At 38.5% G+C, this 27,767-nt stretch overlaps 1 protein-coding gene across 6 annotated transcripts in view; it reads left to right on the plus strand.

Annotated features, from left to right (window-relative positions):
* mink1 (misshapen-like kinase 1) overlaps positions 1-26,108 on the plus strand; it is a 39,549-nt gene extending 13,441 nt beyond the window's left edge. Inside the window, exons 12-32 of one of the 6 annotated variants that reach the window (XM_030153662.1) lie at positions 2,273-2,380; positions 2,929-3,015; positions 5,285-5,461; positions 5,543-5,713; positions 6,034-6,300; positions 6,876-6,955; positions 7,071-7,174; positions 7,267-7,358; positions 7,639-7,662; positions 9,233-9,384; positions 9,479-9,596; positions 10,645-10,761; positions 11,497-11,608; positions 11,906-12,055; positions 13,419-13,562; positions 14,933-15,067; positions 15,199-15,299; positions 15,413-15,562; positions 15,644-15,803; positions 15,899-16,038; positions 20,898-26,108. In XM_030153662.1, coding sequence (XP_030009522.1) covers positions 2,273-2,380; positions 2,929-3,015; positions 5,285-5,461; positions 5,543-5,713; positions 6,034-6,300; positions 6,876-6,955; positions 7,071-7,174; positions 7,267-7,358; positions 7,639-7,662; positions 9,233-9,384; positions 9,479-9,596; positions 10,645-10,761; positions 11,497-11,608; positions 11,906-12,055; positions 13,419-13,562; positions 14,933-15,067; positions 15,199-15,299; positions 15,413-15,562; positions 15,644-15,803; positions 15,899-16,038; positions 20,898-20,981 — 2,673 coding nt within the window. In that variant the 3' untranslated portion in view covers positions 20,982-26,108. Of the gene's footprint in view, positions 1-2,272; positions 2,381-2,928; positions 3,016-5,284; positions 5,462-5,542; positions 5,714-6,033; positions 6,301-6,875; positions 6,956-7,070; positions 7,175-7,266; positions 7,359-7,638; positions 7,663-9,232; positions 9,385-9,478; positions 9,597-10,644; positions 10,762-11,496; positions 11,609-11,905; positions 12,056-13,418; positions 13,563-14,932; positions 15,068-15,198; positions 15,300-15,412; positions 15,804-15,898; positions 16,039-20,897 lie in introns of all 6 variants that reach the window. The other 5 variants (XM_030153665.1, XM_030153661.1, XM_030153664.1 and 2 more) reach the window with 5 other exon arrangements.
* Positions 26,109-27,767: the final 1,659 nt, after the last annotated feature.

Here is a 27,767-nt window from a genome sequence, read left to right on the forward strand (position 1 = left end):
TAGGAGATAAGAACATTTTGATATGGATATGCATTTTAAAAGTGCCACTCTTGTATGAATCCCCTTTAAGCAACCAAAAAGACTTCAGTTATGTTGAATTTACTTCCTACCTTACATCAGTGACTGGCAGCTTGTTAACACACATTCAGTTGTGTTTTTTAAATGCTTCATTTACCTTAACTTACCTTTGTGACTGTTTCACTACTGATACTTAGATTTTGATTAAATTCATAACCACTGAAAAGAGCACATTTCTTGTTTGAGTAATACGCCAGTAATACAGTCTGTTCTCCACTTCTGCAGTTGGTTTGCCGTTGCTTGCTTTAGTTTGTGATGTACTCTTTATAACATTTGCTGAAGTCATTTTATGATGATCTGAAATTAAAAATGTATTAATGTGGCTATTTAAAAAATTTCAACAATGTTTCAGTTGGTTATTTTTTTTCTATTACACCCATATTCACCTTTAAAGTATTCATTTGTTTCGGTTTCCTTGTGTGCTTGACTACTTGCAGGTCCTAAACAAAAGTTGGGGGTAGCCTAAGCAATTCAGAATTATTCCCAGTGATGTTGAACACTGGTGGGAAAGAGACCAGCTCCAACAAAGTATATAAATGATTAACTCTGTCAACATTTGCTCACAGTGAGTTGGTAGCCAAGAGTGAGTGTTATGCTAGTATGAGTTGAGAAGCAGTTTTTAGCTGTTTCACTGTTACGTCTGAAATTATATTAGACCTTAAATCTGAATTTAAGGCCAAAAACTAGCATCAAGTTAACATTCCATAAATATAATGCACAAAATATATGTATTGTTTACTTATCTGTGACTGTTTTTAAGAGGAAAAGTATTTATTTTATTTAATTAGCAGCTAGCCACCTGTGGAGGAATGAGCTTGCCAGATTAGATAAGATAATTAGAAAACAAACTAAGGTAGATAAAATGTAAGTCAGCAAGGCAGTGGAACTTTGACAATAAATCTTTGTAAAACAGTCTGAAGAATGATGTTGTATAAGAAACTGATGACAGTCTAACAGTAAAATATCAGTCTAATAGCTAGAACTTGTCATGTGTGAATTAAAAATAACTTAAATTACAGTTTGGTATTGAAGAGGGAAAAGGCACATTATAATTACAATGAGCAGTCTTTGTGTCAGGGTCTGAGCAAGGATATTTAGGGTGTAACGGTACAGAAAAATTTCAGTTCAGTACAGGGTCTTCAGTTTCATACATTTTCAGTACTGTGAAGGAGACCAGTGAAGGGGTGTCGGGGGGTCTGAGGGGTGTGTGTGGGGTGCTCCCTAACTACCGTAAACCGAAAGTGAAACTTATCCCACTTCAAAACGTCTGACCCGCCTTCTGGGCCTCTGTTATACTCTGTTGAACTCTCTGAGAATTCAGCAGGGGCGCCGCTGCTGAATGTATGTCGGGGAAACCCTGCACATGGGTTCTGCTTGTGGCCACCCTGCTTCCCGAGTGTTTGTGTTCTTCCCATAGGCTACATGAATTACTTCAGTACACCTCCGTATTGTATCGAAGGCCCTGAAACGGTTCGGTATAAATGAGTGCACCATTACACCCCTAATGGATATAACACTTGAAAATGTTTTTAGGTATTTTTTGGACAAAACTTTAACTGCACTATATAGCTATTTTGAGAGACGTATACACTCAACAAAGCTCATTAGTCAGCTGACAAGAAGTAGGGAGCTGTGAAATGTTAGAGAAGTTGTGTGGGATTTAAATGAGATACACATAATTAGACTGATAATGCTGTTGTTATTATCAGTGCAAAAACACTAAGGTATCTTGCTGCAGTAAGGTTGCATTCCCCTAATCTACCTCCTCCTCTATCTTATCTGGCTCTTCTGTTCAACAGTAAAGTGCCAACAACAATCGAGTGGATGGGAGCTGAGAATGTTATGTGCCACTATGAAGTGGGAGTTCTCATTTGGCCAGAAAGAACAAACCTTGTTGTTTCAGCGATGCTTGAAAAGCAGATAAAAACTGCTGCCTGTCAAAAGTGAATGTCTGTGGTCAGTTAGTTTGAATCAAAGTGTCTCTCTGAAGGTGATTAGGATGCGAAAGGTGTGTTTGTTTGTGAGAATGACTCACAGCCTCTTTTCTTTTCCCCTTACTTTGACTCCCTATTTTCTCCTGGTCTTCACAAAGAAAAGGCAGTTTGCTTATAAGCACAATCTCCTCTATGTATTCCCTTGTGCAAGTGTAACCTCAATGCTCATTTCTTTATTTCCTGTCATCCCTCTCACCCAGCAACAGAGAAAGGAGCGGGAGATGGTGAGGCAGCAAGAAAAAGGTCCCCATCGGAGACTTGATGATATGAGACGGGAGGAAGACAGAAGGTTGGCTGAGAGGGAGCAGGTAACCAACCACAGGAGATGTGGGGCTGCAGTTGTCCAATCAGTGAGGAGTGTGGGCGTGTCTATTAGCAACACAGTGCAAGTTGCTCTGGTGGTGAAATTCCACGAGTAGGTTGCCATAGCAGCAAGGGTCTAAATTAGTGTATTTATTCAGAGATGAGTTTTCTGTGGGTGAGCTCTCTGCGTCTCTTATACTCTGTTTCCAGTCTCCCTTCAATAACAGGAGAGTCTGGCATCATATCACCACCACCTTGTGTTAGATACAGTATTCAAATGACACAATCACAGTACTAAATCAATCAGATAATGATTAGATGCCTAAATCACCACTGATGTCATGATTTAGAGTAACTTTGTACCTCTGCTACTAAAATCTGTATTCTTAGTGAATAATTTTCACCAATAATCACTGTTAACATTGTAGATTTTTGTCAGTATAACACATTTTCTGCTATCTATTATTACATAACTGTTGTCTTTTCTGCTCCCTATCTGGTACCTCTTTCTACCTGTGTTCCTGTCATCCCTCCCCTCTTCACCTCTCCTCAGGAGTTTATCAGACATAAGTTAGAGGAAGAGCAGCGGCAGTTAGAAATCCTCCAGCAGCAGTTGCTTCAGGAGCAGGCACTGCTTATGGTAACTCCCCCTCACCACTCCTTATCATTTATTGTTTCATTTTATCCTGGTTGTACTGGACTATACTATACTATACTATACTGGATTTATTCTTTTGCACTGATAAATGTCATGCATGCCCTCATGACAGCTTAGGTTGATATAGTTTGGATAAAACAAAGACTTAAGTGTATCATGATGTTCATGTTGGAGGTAGATGTTTAAAGTAAATGTCAGCTGATTTGCAGCCTCTAAATAGGGAGGATACAGACTGAACTGAGTATATACGCAGCCCCTAACAACATTGCGTAATGTCTCCACTGTATTTACTTAACATTTGTCCATTTTCTGGCAATTTTTCAAAGTATTTACATCCAAGTGAAGTATTGCTACATCCCTGACATTTCTGTTTTAGCTGTCTCCTGTGAAACATGGGTGTTGCCACCATTTCACTGTAATGTTGTTTTTTGTTTTTGGGCATGTAAAGAACATAGTTATTACTAGTGTACGCATAAGCCTGTGAATGTACAAGTCCTTACTAGGTTACATGTAATAAATAACCATATGATTGCATTTTTTTTGGGATCTAGAGCAGGGCAGTCATAAGGGTTCACTGCTTTCCTCGAGGGCAATTAGTTGGGTTTGTTGTGCTCTAGCCATCCTCTAAAGACTCGGATTAGGGTCAGTAAGATTTGGCACTTGTAACATAATGGCCACAAATAATTCCAAAGTGTGGAGCTGGAAATCAACCTTTGTAAACTAGTAAAAAAAAAAAAACAGTTCTGCATGAGAAATGTAAGGTTTTGCCTATAAGATTAAATTGTTTGACTCTACTTGGGATGATCACTGATCATTCAAATTCAGGGCTAAAGTCTGGATCACAATTCACACTAATGACTTCAGTTTCATACTGTAGGAATTTTGTGAACTTTGCACTGAGTTTGTTCACAAAAGCACTTCTGTTCTCACGTTGTCTTGAGATTACCTTGTTTCTTTTCTATCACGCAGATTCACAGCTTTACAAACTATGATTTTCAACTACAAATTGTGAAACTATCTGTGATTATTACTTTACAAGCTCATTTTTAGCCCTCGTTAGGTGCTCATATGAACCCTTCCTGCTATTTCAGTCAAATATATTGATATAAATTTACTTCTCCCCTTTGCTGTTTGTCCGTTAAATCTTTGCAGTATTGCTTTTCATTAGATTTTGCGAATCAAATTGTACTAAATCCTTATGGAAATCAAATGAAATCTTGTAAAAGGCATGAATTAAGAGGAAGTGCTGGGCTTTGAGTGTGGAGCAGCTGCACAGAGTGTAAAGGTCTTCACAATTCACTGTTTTTCCAAAAATAACTTTTACACACAACACAGTTTTCTGGTAGATAAATGTATGAACCAGAACATAGTAGTACAGATGTCACTTTCTACAGAGTCAAATTACTCGGGGCCCATTCTGAGAAAGATAATCCTGCTGATGTGTCCTCTGTCTACGGTGAAGTCTCCTCCCACACAGTTGCTCCTGGAACAGAGGGAGGCACCTGGGTGAGGCATCCTCTCCAGGTGCCAAGTAGGTTTTCTCACTCAAGGACGTAGCAAGAACTCTGTGCCGTTCAAGTGTACTGCAGATCTTATTTTGGCTGTTTGTATCAAGTGCCTCATGATTTTACTCACTTCCCAGAACTTGTAGGCCATATGTGTGGAACAGAATGAAGAATGACGAGTAAATCCAGTACTGTACTGTGTGAGCCATTGTGATTTAGAGTTTTAGCAGATAAGAAGAAAAGCAAATCACGATAAGTAGTCAACATTGTGGGAAACTTTCTTTCTGTTCTATGAAAATTCAGTTGTTTGGTTTATGTTTATGCCGTTGAATGACATAATGTGTACTGTCTATAGCTGTCTGACTCATGGCTCTTACATCTGTTTTTTTTTTTTTTTCTTATGAATGCAGGAGAGATTAACAAGACAGTGGACTTGTGAAACTTACAATTCACGATACAAAAAACAATAGGTCAAATGACTTTTGGACATGATGTTTTTTATAGACAGCACAGAAATGTTTAGTTTCAGACACAATCAATATTGTTTTGATTACGGTTGGTGATTACCAGTTATGGTGAAAATCAACAAATTCTGTGGCCAGTGATGGTCATCGAAATGTGAAAACCTTTCCCTGTAGTTAAAGTTAATCCCCGCTGTTAACAGATGGGTCCAAGATATGCTAAAAATGTTTAAGATTTTGTTCGAGGCAAACAACCTCTTGACTGCAGTGTGTTTCTCTGTTCAGGAGTATAAGCGTAAGCAGCTGGAAGAGCAACGTCAATCAGAGCGGCTGCAGAGGCAGCTGCAGCAAGAGCATGCCTACCTGGTGTCTCTGCAACAACAGCAGCAGGATAAGAAGCCTCAGCTCTACCACTATAACAAAAACCTGGAACCCAACAACAAGCCCACATGGGCACGTGAGGTAGAATTTGAATGTTTAAAGCATTACACACCATTGTTGGATAACACTGGCCTATATAAATTATCTTTGTCCTCATTTTAGGTGGAGGAGCGAAGTAAGCTTAACAGACAAGGTTCACCCAAGATCTGTACCACTGTCTCTGACACTGCTATCCAGTCTCGCTCTGACTCAATCAGCCAGTCAGGAGTGGTCCAGTCCAATCAGACCCCTCCAATGCAGAGGCCTGTTGAACCCCAGGGGGGACAGGGCAAGGTGAGTGTGTTTAAGTTTCAGTGGGTAACAACCTTGGAACACCTGAAGTGTTTCCAAAAGAAAACAATGAAGCTGCTTCTGCCTTTTTCTTCAGTCCTTTAGCTGCCTTAGTTAAAATTCTTTTCCAGTGCTACCTTATTTACACCTTCTTTTCTTCTTTTTCCTTCTTCCCTTTTTCTCCAACCTGTAATTACCTTTAATTCTTGGAATACAAACACACAATCTTACATTCCTCTCCACTACAACTTGCTTTTCCAACATCCTTTGCACTCCTCCTTCCACTTGGCTGCTCCTCCTTCCTGGGCTGCTGCCCCTTGCAGTTCCAGATGGCTCATTTGGTTCCACTGAAGCCCTATGCTGCCCCTGTCCCTCGCTCCCAGTCCCTCTGTGACCAGCCCACTAAGACCATGTCTGCCTTCCCCACCCAGGATCCCTCCCTTACCCCCACACCCCGCCCTATTCACTCCAGAGAGTTAGTACGTCAAAACTCAGACCCCACCTCTGAGAACCCTGCACCACAGATGCACCAAATCAGAGAAGATCGTGGCCCCTGGATCCGCCTGCCTGATGTGGAGCTGCCACCCAAAGTAAGACTCCATTATAGTTAATGAAATCTAAAACTAGCAGAGAACAAATATTTTTTTTAGTTAAGATAATGATAAAGTACATAAAAACTAGGATGAATGCAACACAAACTAAAATGAAGTAGACCTTCAAGTAAAATGACCTCTGTATTTTCTCCTTTAGTTTGTGCTGTAGTTGCTTTGCAACTTTGTCTTGATAAAAATCATCTAAAAGATATAACATTAAAACTATATTAAGTCTGTTCCTCAAATTAAAAATGAACTAAGATTACGTTTATATTCACAAAACCAGCACAAACTAGACTCAAATTAAAAGCCAAACTGAAAGACTGAGCAATCAAATATAGTGAAATGTATTTATTTTTATTGAGTATTGGGTGTTTATATCCTACGTTGGTTGCACAAGCTTTCATTTACACCAGCTGAAAACTGAAAATCTACCTTCAGGTGTTACCTAGCATCATGTCATTTGTAAAGGTTGTTTTTGAGTTGTAAGCGCATGATATTGCAGGCCATTTTCTCAGCTGATTGTACAGTGCTCTTAAATGAAAGAGTTTGCTGGGGGTTTTTTTCTTCAGATTCCCCAGAGGACGGCATCAATTGCCACAGCTCTCAACACCAACCTGACCTCTGGTATCAGGCATCCAGTGAGAGCCAGGTATTGAAAACAGACAAATGCCTTGATCAGATAACATCTTCAATTAGTGTCACTTACATTATGATATGTTGGGTGATGGAATGAGATAAATTATTTTATCTTCAACTTGTGGCAGCAACCCAGATCTCAGCCGTAATGACCGCTGGGAGAGAGGAGATAGTATGAGCATCGTTTCCAATCTGCCCCAGACTGGTTCTTTAGAGAGACACCGCATCCTTAGTGAGTCCCTGCCTCCCCACTGCGATTTCTATGCAGACTGTCTTTGTACTAAGATTGATTTCAGAATTATAACTACGTGTTGTTATTTTCAGGCTCCTCCAAAATGGAATCACCCATTCTTTCCCATGACAGCCGTCATAAGCCCGGGGAGTCTCGCACCTCCTCCCGTCCTGGGCGCCCAGCTGTAAGTGACTCCAATAAACACTGAATCCAATATCTCCCTGTTGTCCCCTAGCCAGTTTTAAGAGTTGTTCATGATCCTTGCAACACCTGATATTTAACTATATTGTTATTTTTACTTAAAAATTGCATATATGTAGTTAGAGCTGTTCTGTAAAGTGTAACATAGGTTACTAAGTGTAAGGTTTTCTCTTCACACAACTTCTTTTATACACTGACTGTACTCCACACTTTTTCCCTTCATGTTTCTCTCCTTCAAAATTCTCTCTTTGTTGACTATGCAGAGTTACAAGAGGGCTATAGGAGAGGTTAGTATGACTGTGCGTGTTTCGTGCAGCGTTCATGCATGGCCATATGCATTTACTGGCTCATGCAAGACATGTTGCATGGTCTGTTTGTCGTCTTTTGGTATACAAAAATATTTCTTCCAAATGTTACTGCCTTTTTATGTTGTGTGCACACATTTTGTGTTCTGCTGGGGACAAACTCCTCTCAAGACAGTCATTGTAACTGTCTCACTGTAAAAATTAGATGATGTTCGTTGAGTTGAACCATGCTCTAGAAAAATCTCAGCACATAATGAGATGTCTGGTTTTACTGTATGTTCGGGATGTTGATTCAAAAGATGACTAAGTACTAATTAATCAAATTTTTTTCCTCTTTAGCACTATAGCTTTATCATTAGACTTTAGATATGCAAGTAGAAGAAGAAGGAATTATACTTTATTATATACAGTATTCATTATTATACTACATTCCAGTAAGGTTATTTAAGAGCAGGTCAACTAAAGATTTTCAATTATCAATATTCACTGTCGGCTTAAAAGACATATTTTCTACATATTGTACACTAATGGAAATAATAACACAACCTAGGCCTGTGTGTTTAATTAAAATTGAATTTCTGTAACATCAAGCCTATTGTAATTAAATATTACCTTTGAAAGCAATCATTAATTTGATATCGTTATTTTGGTATCTGTAGAATCAGTTTCATGTACAATTGTGAATAAAATAACAAGGAAAGATTATTTGAGTTCAGAATGGTGAATGGTTCAGCTTAGTCTCTTATTATTATTATTATTATTATTATTATTATTATTATTGTTATTGTTATTGTTATTATTATTATTATTATTATTATTATTATTATTATGGAAGGATCAGTGCATCATATGTGTCATACAGAAGAGCTTCAGCATATGTTGCTGTCACCCATGCTTGATGTCACTCATTTGTCTTTGTTTTATTTCAGTTTTTTTACCCTTCAGCCAAGGGGTATTGTAATTGTTTTGTCGTCTGCCCATTCAACAACATAACCGCATTATCTGAAGAATACATTGAAATATCTGCCCCAGATATATACTGTAGATGCATCTTGCCATAGAGCAGAAGTCTATCGAAAATAACTAACCTTGAGTACTTCTGAATATAAATATGTATGTAATAAGTTTTACACAAAGACAATTTAATCTAAATTATAGGGCAGTAACTTTCAACAGAATCTTACACTATATTTGGCCGAGGGGTATTAAAAGTGTGACGCATTTTTTTGGAGTTTCAGAAAAAATTTTGATTGCACCGCAGCACTAATTTATCAATAAGAGCATCCCTGCCGAACAGCTATTTGATTCTTTTTAACATGATAAATGTTTTAAAGTAATATCATAGATGGTCTGAATTTTCACGTCTTTGTATTGTGTTGGGATTATCTATGAGCTCATTCCACATCCAACCTATCACCTTAAAGTGTTTTCATTTTTATTTTGATTGTCATGTTTTTTTCATTTTAAATACTACTGTGGCTGTTTTTCTCTTGTAACTTGTTTACACTTAAGATTACACTAAAAATTAATGTATATGGTTGTGTGTGTGCAGGACCACGGCCTCTTCGCTAAAGAAAGGGCTGAGGAGCAGCCCAGACCCCCAGTGAAGGCAAATGATTACTCTTCCTCTTCAGAGAGCAGTGAGAGCAGTGAAGAGAGTGAGAGTGGTGAGGGAGCAGAGGAGGAAGAAAGCCCCACAGATCGGTAACTGCAGAATCCAAAGAACCAACAAATCTTAACTCTTACTTTTGTCCATACCCCTTTTTGGGTTGTAACTTCCTTCTCTGTTTGACTTCAGTCACAGAGATGCAGACACTGATTCAGTTAACACTATGGTTGTTCATGAAGATGAGGGTGAGGGGGGAGAAGGGGAGCAAGCTGGAGGCTATGGGGATCAGACCATGCTGGTGCAGAGGGTGAGTAATCTTTAAACAAAAAATCAACTCAAAATATGCCATTATTGGCTGTACAAGGTCAGTGGGTCCACTTTTGTTCTGCTGTGCTTTGTTTTGAAAATGGAAAACCTTAATACAACTGAGCTTTTTTTCCCGTTTTTATTTTAAAGTCATACTAGTACTAAAGCATGATTTAAGCAGGTTTCTTTTAAGTGGTCACTGCTCCATCATTAATATGAGGAAGTAATAGCAAGCTTTAATTTTAAATGAATTTTATCTTTGATACATGAGACCAACTTATGTTAACTATTAAAACAGTAGGCATTAACAGAGGAGACCAGTTTGACTTCATGTAAACAGTGAATAAATCATGTGTTTTCATACCAGGTATATTACAATATCCAAACCAAAGAAATTCAGCTGCTTCACTTTTGAGCGTTTAGCAGTCCCATATTTATCACCCACTCAATTGGGCAATTAATGTCATAACGCAGGAATCATATTTCATACCACTGTGGAAAACGAGATTCTTCCATTTGCCACTGGGTATGCTTCACTTGTGGTTTTAACTGAGATAAAATGGAGGATGCAGCACATTATACATTGACAGCAAAGAATGACAATTTCCTATCTGCCACGTATGTACGATGTAAGATTCATGTATATTGGCACAGCAGACATAAATATTATCATATTCTATACTAGAATGTTTTCCCACTAACATGCATTATCCTTCTTTAAATGCTTCCATATATTTAGAATCTACAATGAATCACTTAACAGGGACTTTACTGTCATCCAGAAAAAAAATATACATGTACGGGTATTTACAGCAAACACTGACATATCAGTGACTCTATAGAAGACTGTCTCTGATCTGCAGTGTCAAAAACATGTTAGTAGCCATAAACTGACAGTGCTGTAATTGGACAAATCCACACAAAGAAGTGATGCAGCATTTCCCTACTGTGCAAATGTGCCTGAACTTTTCAAATGTTCAATTTTATATCTTCAAGACCTATTGGATCAGATGATTAGATTTTGTTTGTTTGTTTGTCTGACCTGAAAGACCCCAGAAAAGCGGAGCCATAATGGATATACTAACCTACCAGATGTGGTGCAGCCCTCTCACTCCCCCACTGATTCAGCCACTCACTCCTCCCCAGGGAAGGACTCTGTGTATGATGTAAGTTTGACTGATGCTAAGTATATCAGACCTAAATTCCTGGTTTATTTTTATGTGTTCTGTTTATGTCATCTTTGCAGATGTGAATCCCTACTAAGACACACTGTATTTCATGGCTCTCAATGCACTTTGGGGCAGCTGAAGTCTTTGGAGCCAGGGACATATTTCAGTGACACCCCCCCCCCCCTTCATAATCAGAACATTAAATGAGTGTATGCTTATGCTTTGCACCACTGGAGTTCTAAAACTACTCATTCTAAAAATTTAAGATCTGTTTCATAGTGATAAACAGAGATGAACTTTGATTTGTGCCATGCCGATATTGTAGCAAGACTTGCATGATCCTACTAAACCCAAATTTAAATGGACCAGTTCAGCTTAGTTCACCTCATATTATGTATCACAATTTTTCATTGCACCATAAGTGAAGCAAGTGATGTATGGCAGATTGATGTCAGGTCACAATCATAAGAGGCTTTCTGTTGGCCCAAAGATGACATGGGAGGGAGATGGATGCACTGTTCAGGCACTTCTAATGTAACACACAATTTATACAATTTATAATAAATTACTTCCTCTACTTCGAAAATAGACGTGTATGGCACTATAATCACAAGCTGTTATTTTACTGTATGTGTTTTTTCTATATTTTTTTTCTGGCAAAGTAAATCTCTGCAGACATAAAGTACACTTAAACATCCCAGTAATGCTTTGACATCACCTCTCCCCCACCAGTACCAGTCTAGAGGTTTGGTTAAGGCTTCTGGCAAGTCCTCCTTCACCACCTTTGTGGATCTGGGCATGTACCAGTCACCAGGAGGTACAGGAGATAACATATCTGTCACTGGTGAGTTAGAAGCTCCATAAACTTGCATTTACATCTACTTAAGTTTTCTTTAGCATAAAATAGGAAGGCTACAGTTCAATGTGAAAGGTTCCGTTGACTTGCATTTTTGACATGTATTTGAGCAGTAAAATGGCAGGTAATCAAACCTTTACCCTACCTTTTGGGCAATTACATTTCAATTGGAGAAAAAAAGATAACATAGAAAAATCTGTTATAAACTGATCAAGATGTTCTTTTAGGTAAACATGTTTTTTGTGTGCTCGTTGAATTTAGTTGTTCTTCTTCCTCTGTCTTTAGGCTCCAGGTTTGAGCAGCTGAAGATGGAGGTGAGGAAGGGGTCCATGGTCAACGTGAATCCCACCAACACACGCCCGCCAACCGACACTCCTGAGATCCGCAAGTACAAGAAGAGGTTCAACTCTGAGATCCTGTGTGCTGCTCTTTGGGGTGAGATTTGAATCAATACATTGTAAAAGAAATTATCTAATTTCATATGACTTAAAATAAGCTTGTTTTTAGAATAGGACTGAATCTACAATCAGATTATAGAAGTCGCATCAGAGTTTTATAACTCTCCTTTTATACCTATATGTGACTCATTGTTTTGACAAAGTGCTAATATGTCAGCTCCAGCAGGATTCTGGTTGCAAGTATGACCTACGCGATTAACATACAACATAGTCAATACACTGAGGCTGCTAATGTAATCATACTGTCTTTGTGTAACATTAAACACCCCTCACTCACAACTTATTGTTTCTCTACATCAAGCACTTTCCTTTCCAAATCTAATCCCAGCTATCTTTCATGAATACCACCTATTATATAAGAATCAGATTACATGAAGGAATATTATTATTCCTAAAGCTATAACATGTATATTTGCTTTAAAATATCTAAAAATATGTAGATCTTTCTCAGCTTGTGTTCTTTAAGGTAAAATGCACAACATTTCTTGCTTGTATATAGGCCATTCAACCTTTGCTGCTTTTCTCTGCTTTACAAAATAATGGAGAAAGTGTCCAAGCAAGCCACAGAGTTTAGGAGAGCAAGTGGCATTAGCAAGAAAAAAAAACTGTGAAATAGACAAAGTGTTATTTTCTGATTGTTTTACAGCAGAATGAACTGGAGTCACTTTGTTTTTACATTGTTCTGCCTGTACATGCTGTGCTAAGCTGTTACTTGCTGGAGGCAGAAACTCATGGCCAAAAAGTCCACATACAGAACCATTACAAGCTCTTGTTTTTCTCTCTTTCTCTTTTATTTTTTATAATTGTGATTGTAATTGGCCGAGCATGAATTTATATGATAAAACTTTAGACATTACCTCGTCTGTATACAACATTTTTGTCGCATCATACACATTTTTAACAGCAGCAGTGACTAAAACAATCCTTGACCCCACAGTATTTCATCTTTTATTACTGCTTGTATTGTCACTAAAAAGTACCAAGATGCACTGTCAGAAATTATATTGGATTCAGCAGTAGGGACTTGTATAAACTGCAGTCCCATTTGTCCATATTCATGTAGACTTGAAGGTATAGTAGTTAATGAGTGACCTCACACTCAGAAACATCAGATCCCCATTAAAGATACCTATTTATTTCCAGAGAAAATTCATGTGGGTTGACTTACTGTAGATTATGAAGTGACAGTGATTATGGAGAATGAAAGCCCACATGATGACAATGAAGCTGCACCACAGGCACACAGCAACTCTATTTTTAGCTGTAACAGGAAAGGCAATAATTAGAATCATTTTATGCAAAAATGAAAAAGCAATTTCTTTGTGCATGTGTGTCCCCAGGTGTGAACCTGTTGGTGGGCACAGAGAACGGTTTGAAGCTGCTGGACCGTAGTGGTCAGGGCAAGGTTTACCCCCTCATCAACTCCCGCAGGTTCCAACAGATGGACGTCCTGGAGGGCCTCAACCTGCTCATCACCATATCAGGTCATTACTGCTACTCTTCGCCAGTCTGCTCTCACTACAGTCAGTTTAAACGGATTCTCTAATTTTGGCATCAGAGATCCGCCTTCGATGGGGTGCCAGATACGAGAAGCAAAACTGTGCCAGTGCTCTTAGAGTAATTATACTGCATTGCATTCTAACTTGCACTTAAAAAGCTCACAAAAGATGCGCCATTAGTGATTGGAGAAAGTGATGAAGGCTAATACAGCACAATAAGATAAAGTGAATGATTTTTTTTGGCTCAAAAATAGTCAGAGGTGGTGCATTCATGATCATGTATACCTGCCTTTCCTATACTTAAGGTTTGGATCATAAATGGGTCACAGAACTATTTTTAGTGGGTCACCAGTTGTCAGGGAAAATGTATAATAATAATCTGAAACGCGCATTCATTTTACTAACTAAAATAGAAGTTTTTCCTCTGTAAGGGTTTTTAAATGTTGGCCTCACCAAAGTCATGTGTAAAAGATGTAACAAGGCAAAAACACTGCCAAAAAAAGAAAAACAATAAAAATGGTGTAAAAGACAAAAAACACATACCACAAGACCAAAAGGGGCAAAATGATGTAAATGATGTAAAAGATAAAAACAACATAAAGTGCAGTCATTCAGGCCATGTTTTGGTCATTCATGTTTGTCCATGTAAGCATTTGAAATGTTTGTTTCATGTGTCTGTTAGTGGAGTTGCTACCTGCCTGATTTTACTGTTACTTACTCCAATAAATGTTTTAGAGAAAAAAACCCAGGGAATATGTGTGTGCACATTCATCTCCCTGCCTACATGTAGGTAGAAAATAGTAATTTTACAAGTTTTGAAGGGAGAATAAAGTCTTTATTGCCTTACAATTAAGCTGTTTGATGAAAAACAACAGTGCCAGTATTGTGACAGTGAAATAGTGAAATGCTTGCCCCATCAGAATTGTGTCCAGAATTGGAGGTGGAACAAAACCTGACAGAGGTGGCCAACTTGTAACTTTCAATGGAAGAAGCATCCTGCTTTTTATCATTATATTAAAATATCATGGTGAATATTTACCTTTGAAATTGAACTGACTAGATTTTGATGCTTACTAATGCTTTAACATTTATTTTCAAGAACAAAATAATGAGAAACCTTTAGAATTTAGAGACTCAAGTCTTTGCTTTCAAGTCAATAGAGAAGTGATACTACACACTAAACATGTCTTTTGATCTGAACAACTTCTGTCTCCTGTCAGCACCTCCCCTCACAACCCCTAAACCCCAACTTTTAAGCAGGTAACGAAACTGTGCATTTGGTAGCATCGGATTGAGAGCAGAACTGAAGTTGCACTGCTGTATCAATACTGATTATCAATCTGTAATTAATTAAGGCAAGAAAAACAAAGTTCGTGTCTACTACCTGGCCTGGCTGAGGAATAAGATTCTCCACAATGACCCAGAGGTGGAGAAGAAGCAAGGCTGGACCACTGTGGGGGAGATGGAGGGTTGTGTGCACTACAAAGTGGGTAAGTGATGGAAGATGGCTTTTTATTACCGCTGTCCATTTCACTCCGGACAATATCTGATAAATGCATCTGACCCATAAATTATTGATTGAGTATCTGATGCTAGATGGCCTTATGTTTGTTCTATATAGTGAAATATGAGAGGATAAAGTTCCTGGTGATTGCTTTGAAGAATGCGGTGGAAGTCTATGCCTGGGCACCCAAACCTTATCACAAATTCATGGCCTTCAAGGTAAGTCTCCGCTTTCCAATGAGGTGGATTAATTATAGCAGATCAGTCAACCAGAGGAGCATTCAAGCTGCGTGTTTCTAGTAACTCTAACCCCAGTCACTGCTCTCCACCAGTCTTTTGCAGACCTGCCACACAGGCCCGTCCTGGTTGATCTGACTGTTGAGGAAGGTCAGAGGTTGAAAGTCATCTATGGATCGTGTGCCGGCTTCCATGCCATTGATGTAGACTCCGGAAACAACTACGACATTTATATCCCTGTTCATGTAGGTTTTGCAGCTGTCAGATGTAGCACCGTTTACGTGAATCTTACTGTGGCTCAGACTTTCTGTTCTCATCTCACACAGATCCAGAGCCACGTGACCCCGCACGCAATAGTGTTCCTGCCCAGCTCAGATGGCATGGAGATGCTGCTGTGCTATGAGGATGAGGGCGTCTATGTCAACACCTACGGACGTATCATCAAGGATGTGGTGCTGCAGTGGGGTGAAATGCCCACTTCTGTCGGTATGCATGTAACCTTCAGATATAAGGGAATACATTATCTGTATAAACCCATATTAATCAGTCTGAATAATACCAATATTGAACTATTTTTGCAGCTCATATCTGCTCAAATCAGATCATGGGTTGGGGAGAAAAAGCTATCGAGATCCGTTCTGTGGAGACTGGTCACCTGGATGGAGTCTTCATGCACAAAAGAGCTCAGAGGCTGAAGTTTCTCTGTGAGAGGAATGACAAGGTAACCAAGCAACACCATTTACTCATGCATAAAATAATACAGGCACTGATACAAGAAGCTGAACACTTTGGAAAATCTTCCTAATGTATTTCACACGTTAGTAAATAAAAGGATTAATGCAGTTCTGATCTTTGGATGATAGATAGGAAGCTAGAGCCAACAGGCAGTCACTACAGCTTTTAGCATAAAGACAAAGAGAAACAAGTAGTTCTATTTCAGTCCAAATTGAGATAAATCTTCTTACAAATGTTTTTACAACTCTCCATGCATCATATTTTTTTCAAGTGAGGTACAGACGGGATGATAATGGCCAAATCCCCAGAGAATGAAGTCTGACTGATTGGTTTAATTAGTATGAAAATGATGTGAATCCTACGCTGTAGCCACATTTACCAGGTCTCATCCAATTCAGCACCTATGGTAGATTTTTGACCAACATGTGTCATGGTGTTCTCCACTACCTTCATAAAAATAGCAAATGAAGGAATAAGACCAGTGTTCATTCCTTTAGTAGAGTTTGTAAATTCAATGCCAAGCAGCACTAAAGCTGTTCTTGTGAAAGGTGAGGACCCAACATCTTACTAAGACACTTGATGTTGATTGCTGCTTTAATTTTCACCCATCTTTATGTGAGTGGTGTTTATCATCACAAATGTCAATGTATTTTAAAGTCATTCATGACGTATATTAAAGGTCCCCCCCAATCAGGTTACAAAACAATATAAAATGCTTGGCTTCAAATATAATGTGTGGTGTAGTTTTTGGAAAAAAATTACAAAAATTGTCTTGGGAGGAATTGCTACTGTTTCTCTGAATTGTTTCCCTCAGGTATCATTCATTTGAGAAGTTTAACATGTAGAAGTGTTTTTCCCAAACTTATCTCTGCTACACATGTTGGGTCCTCACTAGGGCTGGGTAAAAAAATCAACTTTATTTTAATGTTGTGTTATCAAGTAGTAGTGGAAGAGATCGATTTTTCAGAGCAGGATGTCAAGTACCCAGAGTGTTCCAATAGCACCTGCGGAATCGCAGATCGCCACCCTCCTGTCCGCAGGTTACTTTTTAATAATCTAGGGATGTAACGATAACCGGTATAATGATAAACCGCTGTAAAATTTCCGACGGTTAGTATTACCGTTTAGATTCTAATTATTATGATAACCGTGTTTGATTACCGCACCTAGAAAACTCACGGTACTGTTCATTTCCTGAAGAAGCAGCGGCACTTCAGGCATGTGTGCGCAGTTTGTAATGTTTGGCCTCTGAAAACATGGCAGAAGGCACCTGCACGGACACAGCTCCAGAGATTCGGAGATAGGTCCTGCACACACCCGGTCCGTCGGAGAGCGCGCACAGACCCGTTTCGTCCGACTGCAGGTTGGTCCAAACAAGCACGCGCACGGACTCGGCCCGTCCTAGCAAGTGAGCGCACAGACCTGGTCCGCGCTAGTGTTAACCCCTCCCCGGCCCCCACTGATTCAGATCCTCCCCCAACAGAGAAACCTTCTGAATACAGATACTCAGGACAAACTCATGTCAGTTCAAATGGGCCCAAATGAGTGAGCTTCAACTGTACAAAGACACATGATATGTGTACAAACTAAAGGGGAGGAGGCTTTATGAACTGGAGGACATTCAACAGTAAATCCACTGACTGACCTCCAGAGGAACTGGACCATATGACACTGTTGTGGTTGGTCTGTCTCTCACCAGGAGTGAACCACTGACCAGTCTGGATCAGATCAGCCTAACATGTTTTAAAATCCTCATTCTTTCAGAATATTTACATTTGTTCGTTAAATAGTTCAGGAAAATATGACTGTGTTTCACTTTCTGTTTGTGTGTGTACAATAGTGTATATGTGTGACACTGTGAATGATTTGATCTGGAAAATGTTCAAACAAACTCCACTATGACCTGTCCAACTACTTTTTTCTCAAAAACACCTCAGGATTCAGTAGGAGAATTGATAAGGAATTGGATTGATAAGCAGAACTGATAATGGCATTGATATTGATCTCTGGAAACAGTCGAGGGCGCTCCGTTTAGCTTTCTACCGCAAATTGGTCAAAGAAGAAAACAAAAGAAGTCTGCTTGGAGCGTGCAGTAAGGGCGGGAATCAAAATGGTGCTGATGAGAGTAAAACTCTGAATAAATTGATTGTTTTATGTAAGACAATGTCTTCTAAGAGGAAGCGAGAGATCATCAAGGGCCAGCAGACACTGTTTGGTTTCCTAAAGAAGCAGAGAACGGGTATTTACCCTACAATACATCTAGATCGATACTTGCAGACTGTTGTTCTCTCCACAAACATTACTAAAATAAATCTCAGGTCATGAATGTAAACATTTCACAGATATTTTGTATTTGTTCTATTAACTTTTATGAATGAGTGAAATGACAAAATAGAGGGGAAATTCTGGCCAATTTTTTTTCATGTGTGGACTTAGAAAATATTCTGGGTCCTGCCATACAGATCTAATTTTGCCAATGTTCTGAGCTGCTATATAATTGATATTTCATGAATGTACACATTTCACAGATCTTTTAGATTTGTTCTACTAGCTTTAATGAATGAGTGAAATGACAAAATACAGGGGAAATTCTGGCCATTTTTTTTTTCATGTCCGGACTTAGAAAATATTCTGGGTCCTGCCATATAGATCTAATTTTGCCATTTTCAGTAATGTTCTGAGCTGCTATATAATTGATATTTTATTTTTCAGAGCCTCCACCAGCCACTGAACCTTGTAGTGCCTAGGCTCCCATAAGGCTATGGTCCCCTAGTTAAGGTCTCACACATAGTTTGTGCAGGGAATTAAAATCCATCGCCAATTATTGCTATTTAAATTGTGTTAATTGAATTTTTTTTTTTTTTTTTTTTCAAAAACCAATCACACAGAAAAAATGCACAACATCTATGCTAAACATGCAGTTATGTTACAAGCCAGACAGTATACTGTAGAGGTTTACTAAGAGACTAGGCACACATACTACTGGTGAAAGTGCAGTTTGCATGAAAATTGTGTACTTAAAACAGCTCCATAACATTGTGTATTTTTCAGTGTCACATTTTGATGGAAACTGTACTTAAATACACAAATATCATGACAATACAAGTGCTAGAAATAAGTAATACTACACAATTAAAATGTACCAGAGGCCACCAAATAACAGTAAATTATCAAAATTTTCTTGGGGGGGGGGGGGGGGGGGCATGCTCCCAAACCCCCCTAGGTGAGGTGTGCCTGTGGTGTGCGGCAGCGCGTTCCACCCCACGATAACGCACCACGTGTAGTTGTGCAGGCTACTTTGTTTTTTAGTGCAGGCTCCTTAAATACTCTGGGAACACTCTAAGTACCTGACCCAAGTACAGCCAACACAGAGGCGTGGCTGGCTCCATCTTGCGGGCCATTGGGGGATACGGGGAGGGGCGCAGAGGAAGGGTGGGGAAAACGCCTCCAGAGGAGGTCCTCCCACCCTCAAACTCGAATCCACGGTGCAGAGGAACTGGCCACCCACACCGTCTTGTCAGTGGAGGCTCTCCAAGGCGGGTCGCGGAAGCCGGTCGTTCTAGGAATATTAACTTGGATCCACACTCAGCCATAGGTGATAGTAATGCACCTTAACGCTAGAAGCCACCAGCCATAAAACAGAATAAAGATGATGAAAAAGTCGGTTCTGAGCCACTGTAGAAACATGACAATTTTTCTGTCCCATTCATTATTTAAGAGCAGATTCATCAATTTACTGCTGAAATTTTATATTTATTTCCTTTCTAATGTCAATATTGATACCAGTATTGATGTGTTGCATTGCTGCGGTAGTCAAATAATCAGGTTACAGCTCAAAATTGTACTTTGGTATCACTAAATGAATCTGAATCAATCAATTAATGCCGAATTGATATCGATATTGGATCAAATTGAATCATGATTTATCGATTCAGAACCTTATGAATCGAAATTGAATCGATTAAGGAAGTTGGCCATGATACCCAGCCCTAGTCCTGACATTGTATATATCTGGTTGCAAATTGGAATTGGAAGTAGAAAATACATAAATGATCTGTGAGTTAATTTTCTTAACCACAATTGTAGAAGAATGTTTTTTGGAATGCAGAGGAGACAGATAGGTTGTAAAAGTCATGATGATAAATCCTAAGACATGTAAAAAGATAAAAATGACACAGAAGACCCAACTAGACAGAACCAACATGAAAGACGTAATGAGATGAAACAACATAAAAGACGTAACTAGATTAGGTGAAGTAAGACATAAAAAGAGAAAGTGTTTTAATGTTGGAGGAATCAGTAAAAATGTACACACTGCAATTCACTGTGTATTTTGAGTTTGGCTTCCATGGAGACACCAAATTCTTCTTTTTGGTCTTGGAAATGACTTATTTAGAAGATATTTTACACCGTCTTAAACCTTGGTTTAGTTTATTAACCTTTTAGAGATTATCTTTGCATCTGTGGCACCTGCAACAGAAATGACCCTGTAATCAAAAACAGACATTTGACTACATTGTTAAACAGATTGACATTACCAACAAACGCATTACCTTACATTGATAAAAAGAGCTAAACTGAAAGGTATAGTATAGTAGCCATGAATGTGTATATATGCATACTATATGTATTGATACCTTCAGGTGTTAATTGTACTTGTAAAAGGTGCATACTCTTTTCTATTTGGAACCAAAATATTTATGATGCCATCAGTCCTTCCCTTTAAACTCAGATTTTGTTGAACACTGAGAAACAAGTTCACCATATCTGTTTGCACAACACATGAAAAACACTTGTGTATTTGAGTGGAAGTGGAGTGCAGTAACTGTGTGTGCTGTCCTTTAGGTGTTCTTTGCGTCAGTGCGCTCTGGAGGCAGCAGCCAGGTGTACTTCATGACCTTGAACAGGAACTGCATCATGAACTGGTGAAGGAACAGCTGCTCTGGTCAGTGCGTTGCACCCAGCAGGGTTCAGCAAAGGAAATGCATCCGAAATTCTCGCAAACGCATGCACACAAATGCAAACACCTCTCTCTTTCTCTCCAAGTCTCTCTCACTTACTTATGGTACAAGGACACACACATACACTGTCACATTTACACAAACGCACACAAACAATCTCTAAATCCATTCCAGCCTACACTCCTGAAGACACAGTTTGTACTGAAGCCCCCTGATAACATTCTCCCTCGAATCAAATCACTGATGAGCTTCAAATGTTAATACCATCTATTAATTTGTACTGTATATATATTCTTGTCTTGATTTACTTTACTTGGTGGACCTGTGTTCAGTCGTAACTATTTAGTTCCTAATTGTGAAGTATGTTAAAACATTCCTTGATGTTTCTACAATACTTTTTGAGGAAGGCATTGTTTAACAATATGTCGAAATGAAGCTGTAAATAGATAACATTTGACACTTAGAGCCAAATCATTTGCAGGCCTCTTCCACAGCCTCCATTCAGTGTGTCACCTCAACACACATGGACATCGACTTATAAAATGCTGGCATGCCCCTCTGCAGTGGCTTGTGGACCACTTTGACTTATGTTGGGGCCCCCACAATTTCAGGGAGGCTTTAATGAAGAACTTAGTACAAAATGCAGAAAATGACATTAAAGTCAGAAAAAAGTAGCTTGTTAAATATTTTCCGTTACTTATAGTAGACAGTAACCTGACATTCTGCTTTCAGTAACATTTTCTGACATGAAGGGCAAATGCCATATGCTCCATCACTGCGAGTAAGCCTTGGGTTGATCAGAAGAAAAATGAATTCCAGTAATAAAGTTTCATACATGTGCAGTGCTGTGCTCAGTACTGTGAAAACTCCTGCTTTGCCTTTTTTCTATGGTTTAACCATCAATTATTTGACTCATCAGGCTTGTATCTAAACATTTTGTTTTCATAGAATTATAAAATACAAAAATTTGATATTTATATGTAGTGATTCTGTATTGGTATTAGCCTACTGGTATTCTTGATTTTACTCTACTGTAATTATATTGCCATTATATTGCAATATATACTATTCTTGTGGAGTCTTGACAAGGGGAGTTCTTATATTTACAAACTCGGTAGTGTTAGGGAGGATGATGACAACACTCTGGAGGAGAGAGAGGGGAGGGTCATTTGACTTAAAAGTGGAGCAGTAAACTGAGACTGTAGTGATTAAGGGAGACCTACAACAGTGATCTACTCTACTGTAATATATTTCACTTCTTAGACTTTTTGTTCATGTGGGTCTGTGTGTGAGGAAGTGTTTGTCCAGGGGTTTGCAGTAGGACAGCTCTTTGTGTGGTGTGGTAAATATTTGTCTTGGGCCAGTGGAGAGGCTTTAAGGTGACCCTGCAATACCACAGAGAACTCCATCTCATCAGGCACTTTGGAGAAAACGGCTGGAACACAAGAGACTTAATATATTTTATATCTATACATTCTGCCAAAGTTCATGGGTTATTCTGCAGTGGGGGTATGAATCTGTCTCAAGGCCAAAGGGAATAGAGTTTAAGTGGTGACCGCAGAGATTCACAAGGAAACTCATCACGCAGATCATAAGCCAAAAATACTCCTGTCCTGCAGATGTCTGCAGACTAACATTACTGTGCAGCAATGTGAGGCAATTGATGGATTTACTGGAAGCAAACAGTAGAATCTGGCTTTTTGTTCTGTGATTCACTTAATTACAACAATACTGCACTGTAAGTCTGAGGTGGGCTTATTCATATTATGGACTTTATCTGCAAACAAACAAATTTGTGGATATCATGAGGAGAATTTTGGTGATTGATTGAGAAGTTAGATCTTAAATGTCACCTAGTAAACTGAGGAGATATATTTTATCTAGTCAGAAAGAAAGTTGTATAGTTTGGAGTAAATAGTCAGGGCAGAGCGTGTTTAATCAAAGATGATATAAATAGATGGAGATTATAAAACTGTAAATGGGCATGGATAGCACTTTTACTTAATAGATTTACAAAGATATCTGGAGCAAACACTTTGGTGTGCATGTAAGCCATTGAAATAAAGTATATATAGTACTGTATAAATGTTGTTTTCCCCTTTAGCGGATGTGTTTTTATTCTTATTCTTAAATATCTGTTATGTGCCATGACCTACATTTCAAATGTCACAATTACAATCCACGAAGAGCTTTGGCAGTCATGCTTTTATGATCAAATCATAATTTTTTTTATCAATCTGCCATGTTTACAGTTTAAGCAGTGCCTTGGAGTTGGGAAGGCGAGAGTTTGGAGGATCAGCTGTAAGCCCCCCCACCCTCAGTTGTCTCTTACTTGAAATCACAAGAAAAAGAAGAGGCACAATTGTATTTGCTCTCATTAATGAAAACATCCCGTGCCAGTAAAGTGCACTTAAGTCCAATCTAGAATATCTACAATGATCAAATCTGTTTTCCCGCCTCAAAGAAAAAACACGAACTAAACAATAACAGTTAAGAAAGTTGCAATAACAGTCAAGTTACTACATTTCTGATTAATCCAGTGTAACGATCCCTTCATGGTGGGAGCCAGCACAGAGAAAAGCCATATATATGAACAATGCTTGTTGAACAACTTAGTACATGCATTAGTGCACAGGTTCGAGTAAAAAGTAGGTTTCTTGCAGTAAAGATGAGGTTAAGTGCATATTCTTTAAAGATGTTGGTGGTTGATCTTATAGTCTGAAAAGTAGCTTGATATATTCTGAAAGCCTATTTTATAAAATATGTAAATTTAGTCTATATTGAGAAATATACAGTAAGTGAATGTACATGTATAAGATTTGTATTTATATAAAATGTGTACCGCTCTATTAATCAAAGCACAATGTATTTTAAGGCAGAGAGATCAAAGCTATAATGAGTGAAACAGAGATGGAGTTTTGTTTTTGTTTTTGACTTCTCATAGTGTAATCAGGCTATGTAGCTTGGTTATAGCGGAGCAAGTAGAGACATCTGTGTCTACGTTATGTCGCCGGTGACAATTACAGCTACTTTCCAGTTGAGTTATCTAGACAGAGATATAATTATGGTCTTGCTGTGGCTGTGATTCAGACACTCGTTGAACCGGTGGTGACTCACCGATCAGAGTTGTTTCTGACCTCAGTGCAGATTGGCTTCATCAGGGCGACAGGCTGTTCTAATGCTCACACACTGGTTCCACAGTGATGTGAAGGGTGTAATGGGCCCTCACTGAGTGGTTACAGGCTCGTACAGGTTTTGTTCCCAGTGCTCGGGTTTGACCAGTAACAGAGAGTTTGGAGGTTGTTTTTAAAAGGCAATGAGTTGGTGGAATGATCCCAAGTATAGATAAAAGACAATCTATTTTCATTCCTTAATGATTTCAGATTCGTGTGGTCTTGACATCAGTCTTGTTGAATCCTGATAAGTGTTGCACCAGAGTGTGATGGTCAGACATTTATGCAGCCATTTTATTTGCAACATCTCAGTTGTGTTGCCTAGCAACATCACTCAGTGCAGAGGATAAAAAATAGGAAGTTGTTTCACTTCAGATCAGATTGGGCCTTTGAGTTTTCCTTGGTGTCTTATTAAACATCGGACTAGTACTCGCACTCTCCAATATGAGTGAAACTGAAATTAAACTAAATATTTATTGGGTAAATGATCCTCTATCCTGCAGCAGAACTGTTGGGACTTGCCCTGTGTGTGAGAATAGTTTCAGAACTTGTTTTTAGTGCTGTGAAGTTTGTGGACTAATTAATCCTACGCCAAACTAGACTTGTCAAATAGTAGTTAGGGCTGTTAAAGAACATCTTACACAGGAATATCTACTTCATACAAAAGCTTTTAATTCCATAGAACAGCACTATGTGTACAGTTGAAATGATTTTCATGAATGACTTCTTTGCTTATTATAAACTGCAAAGGTGTGACTTTGTTTAATTTTCAGAGAATTATGTCTCCTCTTGAGGTCCCTGTAGTAGGTATCTGTGGATCATCTCTTGCTCTTAATCAGCAGGTATAAACAAAAAAAATGTCAGATTGTTGTGGATTACCTTTAGGTAAATATTCCTCCACATCCAGTTTTGGTGATATAACATGCCAGGAGGACTCAGCAGTCACTTACCTAATTTTATCTCATTTTAGAAGCCAGAAATTATTCAAATAGGCTGCAGCTTGAAACAGTCCATTTTGTGCCAAAAGCATCTAATAGACCTCAGCCTCACAACTTACATTTATTATTTAGAGCAAGAGCTTCCTGACATGTTCATGCTGCTGCCGAGCCTCTTCTGCCAGTCTGACCGTCGGCATGGACACATTCGATCGACATTTGTTGCATTTTACTTGGCTCTGAGCAGCCAGGTGCACAAACAGGCACCATGGAGCTGCAGGTGAGGAGCTCTGAAGGTGTAAAACAACATCCAGGGTGGAGGTTTTTTTTATAAGCAATACAAGCATTTGAATCAATCAAAACCATGGCTGCCCATCTTAGTGTGACTTGTAGGAGGTGAACTGTCAGTGGCCTTTGGCAGACTGAATGTAGGCCGGTTTGTGTGTTGCTCGTTACAGAAAATGTTCTGTACTTGGCTTTTTCTTTTGTCTGCAGTCACTGAATTGCTGCTTCTCTGTCACTTTAACACCTGTAATCACCAGTTGGGATGCTTGTACTTGTTTTGCTGTAATCAAATCCCAGAAATTGCCTTTTAACAAATTCTTAAGTATCGATAAATGGAAGATGATAAATAATCTGATGAGACGCTCTGCTCTCACATCTTATATTTCTAATCGAAGTATGAATGGGTCAGCGGCTGTAGCTGGGAGTGAAGCGGATCACACTAGGGGAACTTAAAGGTCTTTGGACAGAACTACAGTATATTTTTTTTCCTCAGTAACTTTTTTTTTTTTTTTTTTTTTTAAAGACAGTAAACATCTTTGCAATGTTTTAGTGTGTGTGTGCGCGCGTGTCTGTGTTACTTGTGAGAGGTTAACTCCAGATTGTATTTCATAGACTGATAAACTTAAAACTTTCAAAAGATTGTGTTGAATGAATTCATGTCTTAATACCGAATTGTTTGAAAAATAAAATATCTTGATCTCATTGTGGTTTGTACTGGTGTCATTTCTTTCTCTTTTTTTTTTTTTTCTTTTTTAATTGGACAAACTATCTTTTCAATTCTGTGAACTATTTATATTAAATCTGCATATATTTTATGTGGAAATGGTGCCATTATTTATGTACAGCTCTGGAAAAAAAATAGACCACTGCAAAATTATCACTTTTTTCTAATTTTACCATTTATAGGTATGTGAGTAAAAGGAACTCTAAATTATTGAGAACATTTCTCCCAAATTCCAAATAAAAATATTATTTAGAGCATGTATTTGCAGAACATGACACATGGTCAAAATAACAAAGATGCAGTGTTTTCAGATGGCAGATAATGAAAAGAAAACCAGTTCATATTAATTTCTAAACAACATAATACTAATGTTGTAACTTGGGAAAAGTTCACACATCAGTATTTGGTGCAATAACCCTGATTTCAATGACAGTTTTCATGTGTTTTGGCTCTCCTCCATTGCTGTTGAATGACTTTATGCAGCCCCTGGTATAGAAATGCAAGAAACTCAGCAATGTTCCATGGGTTGAGTCCATCCATATTCCTCCAGAAGTTTTCAAAGTGGGTTCAGGTCTGGAGATCGGTCTGACCATGACAGGGTCTTCATCTGGTGATCTGTTATCCACACCTTTATTGACCTAGCTGAGGCCAGGAGCATTGTCCTGATAGAAAAACCAGTCCTCAGAGTTTAGGAACATTATCAGAGCAGAAGTCCAGTAGTTTTCAAAAGTTATTTTTTGATTCCAATTACTTTTGCAGTACTAATAGAACTGTTCTTGCCTATTGTAAGAAGATAGTGATGGCCACAGCAGTGTTTTTTGTAAATAAATAAGACATGTTCCGTATTCAGTAGAATAAGGTGTGTTTGTGTTGGAATTCAACAGACACAGGAATAGGATGGCTGTCATACATGCAGACGTGCTGATTTCAGAGGAAACTGCAGTGGTCTCAATGTTTTCCAGAGCTGTATTTATTTACATATTATAGCATGTACTTCAGTGTTTAACCACAAGATGGTGTTAAACTCATACATCTGTAGGTAAAAATGAAGCTATTGCTCCACCAAAAGCCAATATTTATTTTCACTTTACATCAGGAGCAGTTTTCATCTTTACATTGGCTAAGATGGATTAAATCAATGTATTCAAAAGTTTTGATGGTAAACTCTTCATGTTCATTTACATAATGAGGTGTTGGCTGTAGTTGCAGAGCCCCCTGGCGGCTGCAACTCACACCACAGTCCTGCATGTAGAGAGGTAGAAACAGGGTGAATAAATGCTAGTCTCTACTTATATATGTTTCTACTTTCATAAATTGAGCCTCTTTGCACACATAAAAGGTGTTACTTGAGAGTAAAAACTGACATGGATGACCTAGCCTAACCCATATACATGATGTATTTGTAAAATAAATTCTTAGTATTCTTCTAAGAAAGCTGTTTTTAACTGTTCTGGGATTTAAAAATTACTTTGTGAAATAACAAACTCTAATGAACTCCTTAAGCTATTTCCAAAATTTCCTGAAGAATGAGGCTTTTTTTTTTTTTTTTTATGTTTTCTTGTCATCATCAAATACCAAAACCAACAACACCCTGAAGCCTCAAGTGTATTTGTTCTCACTGGAAAAAATTAACAGTA

Source organism: Sphaeramia orbicularis, chromosome 14, assembly GCF_902148855.1.
Source record: "Sphaeramia orbicularis chromosome 14, fSphaOr1.1, whole genome shotgun sequence".
NCBI lineage: Eukaryota > Metazoa > Chordata > Actinopteri > Kurtiformes > Apogonidae > Sphaeramia > Sphaeramia orbicularis.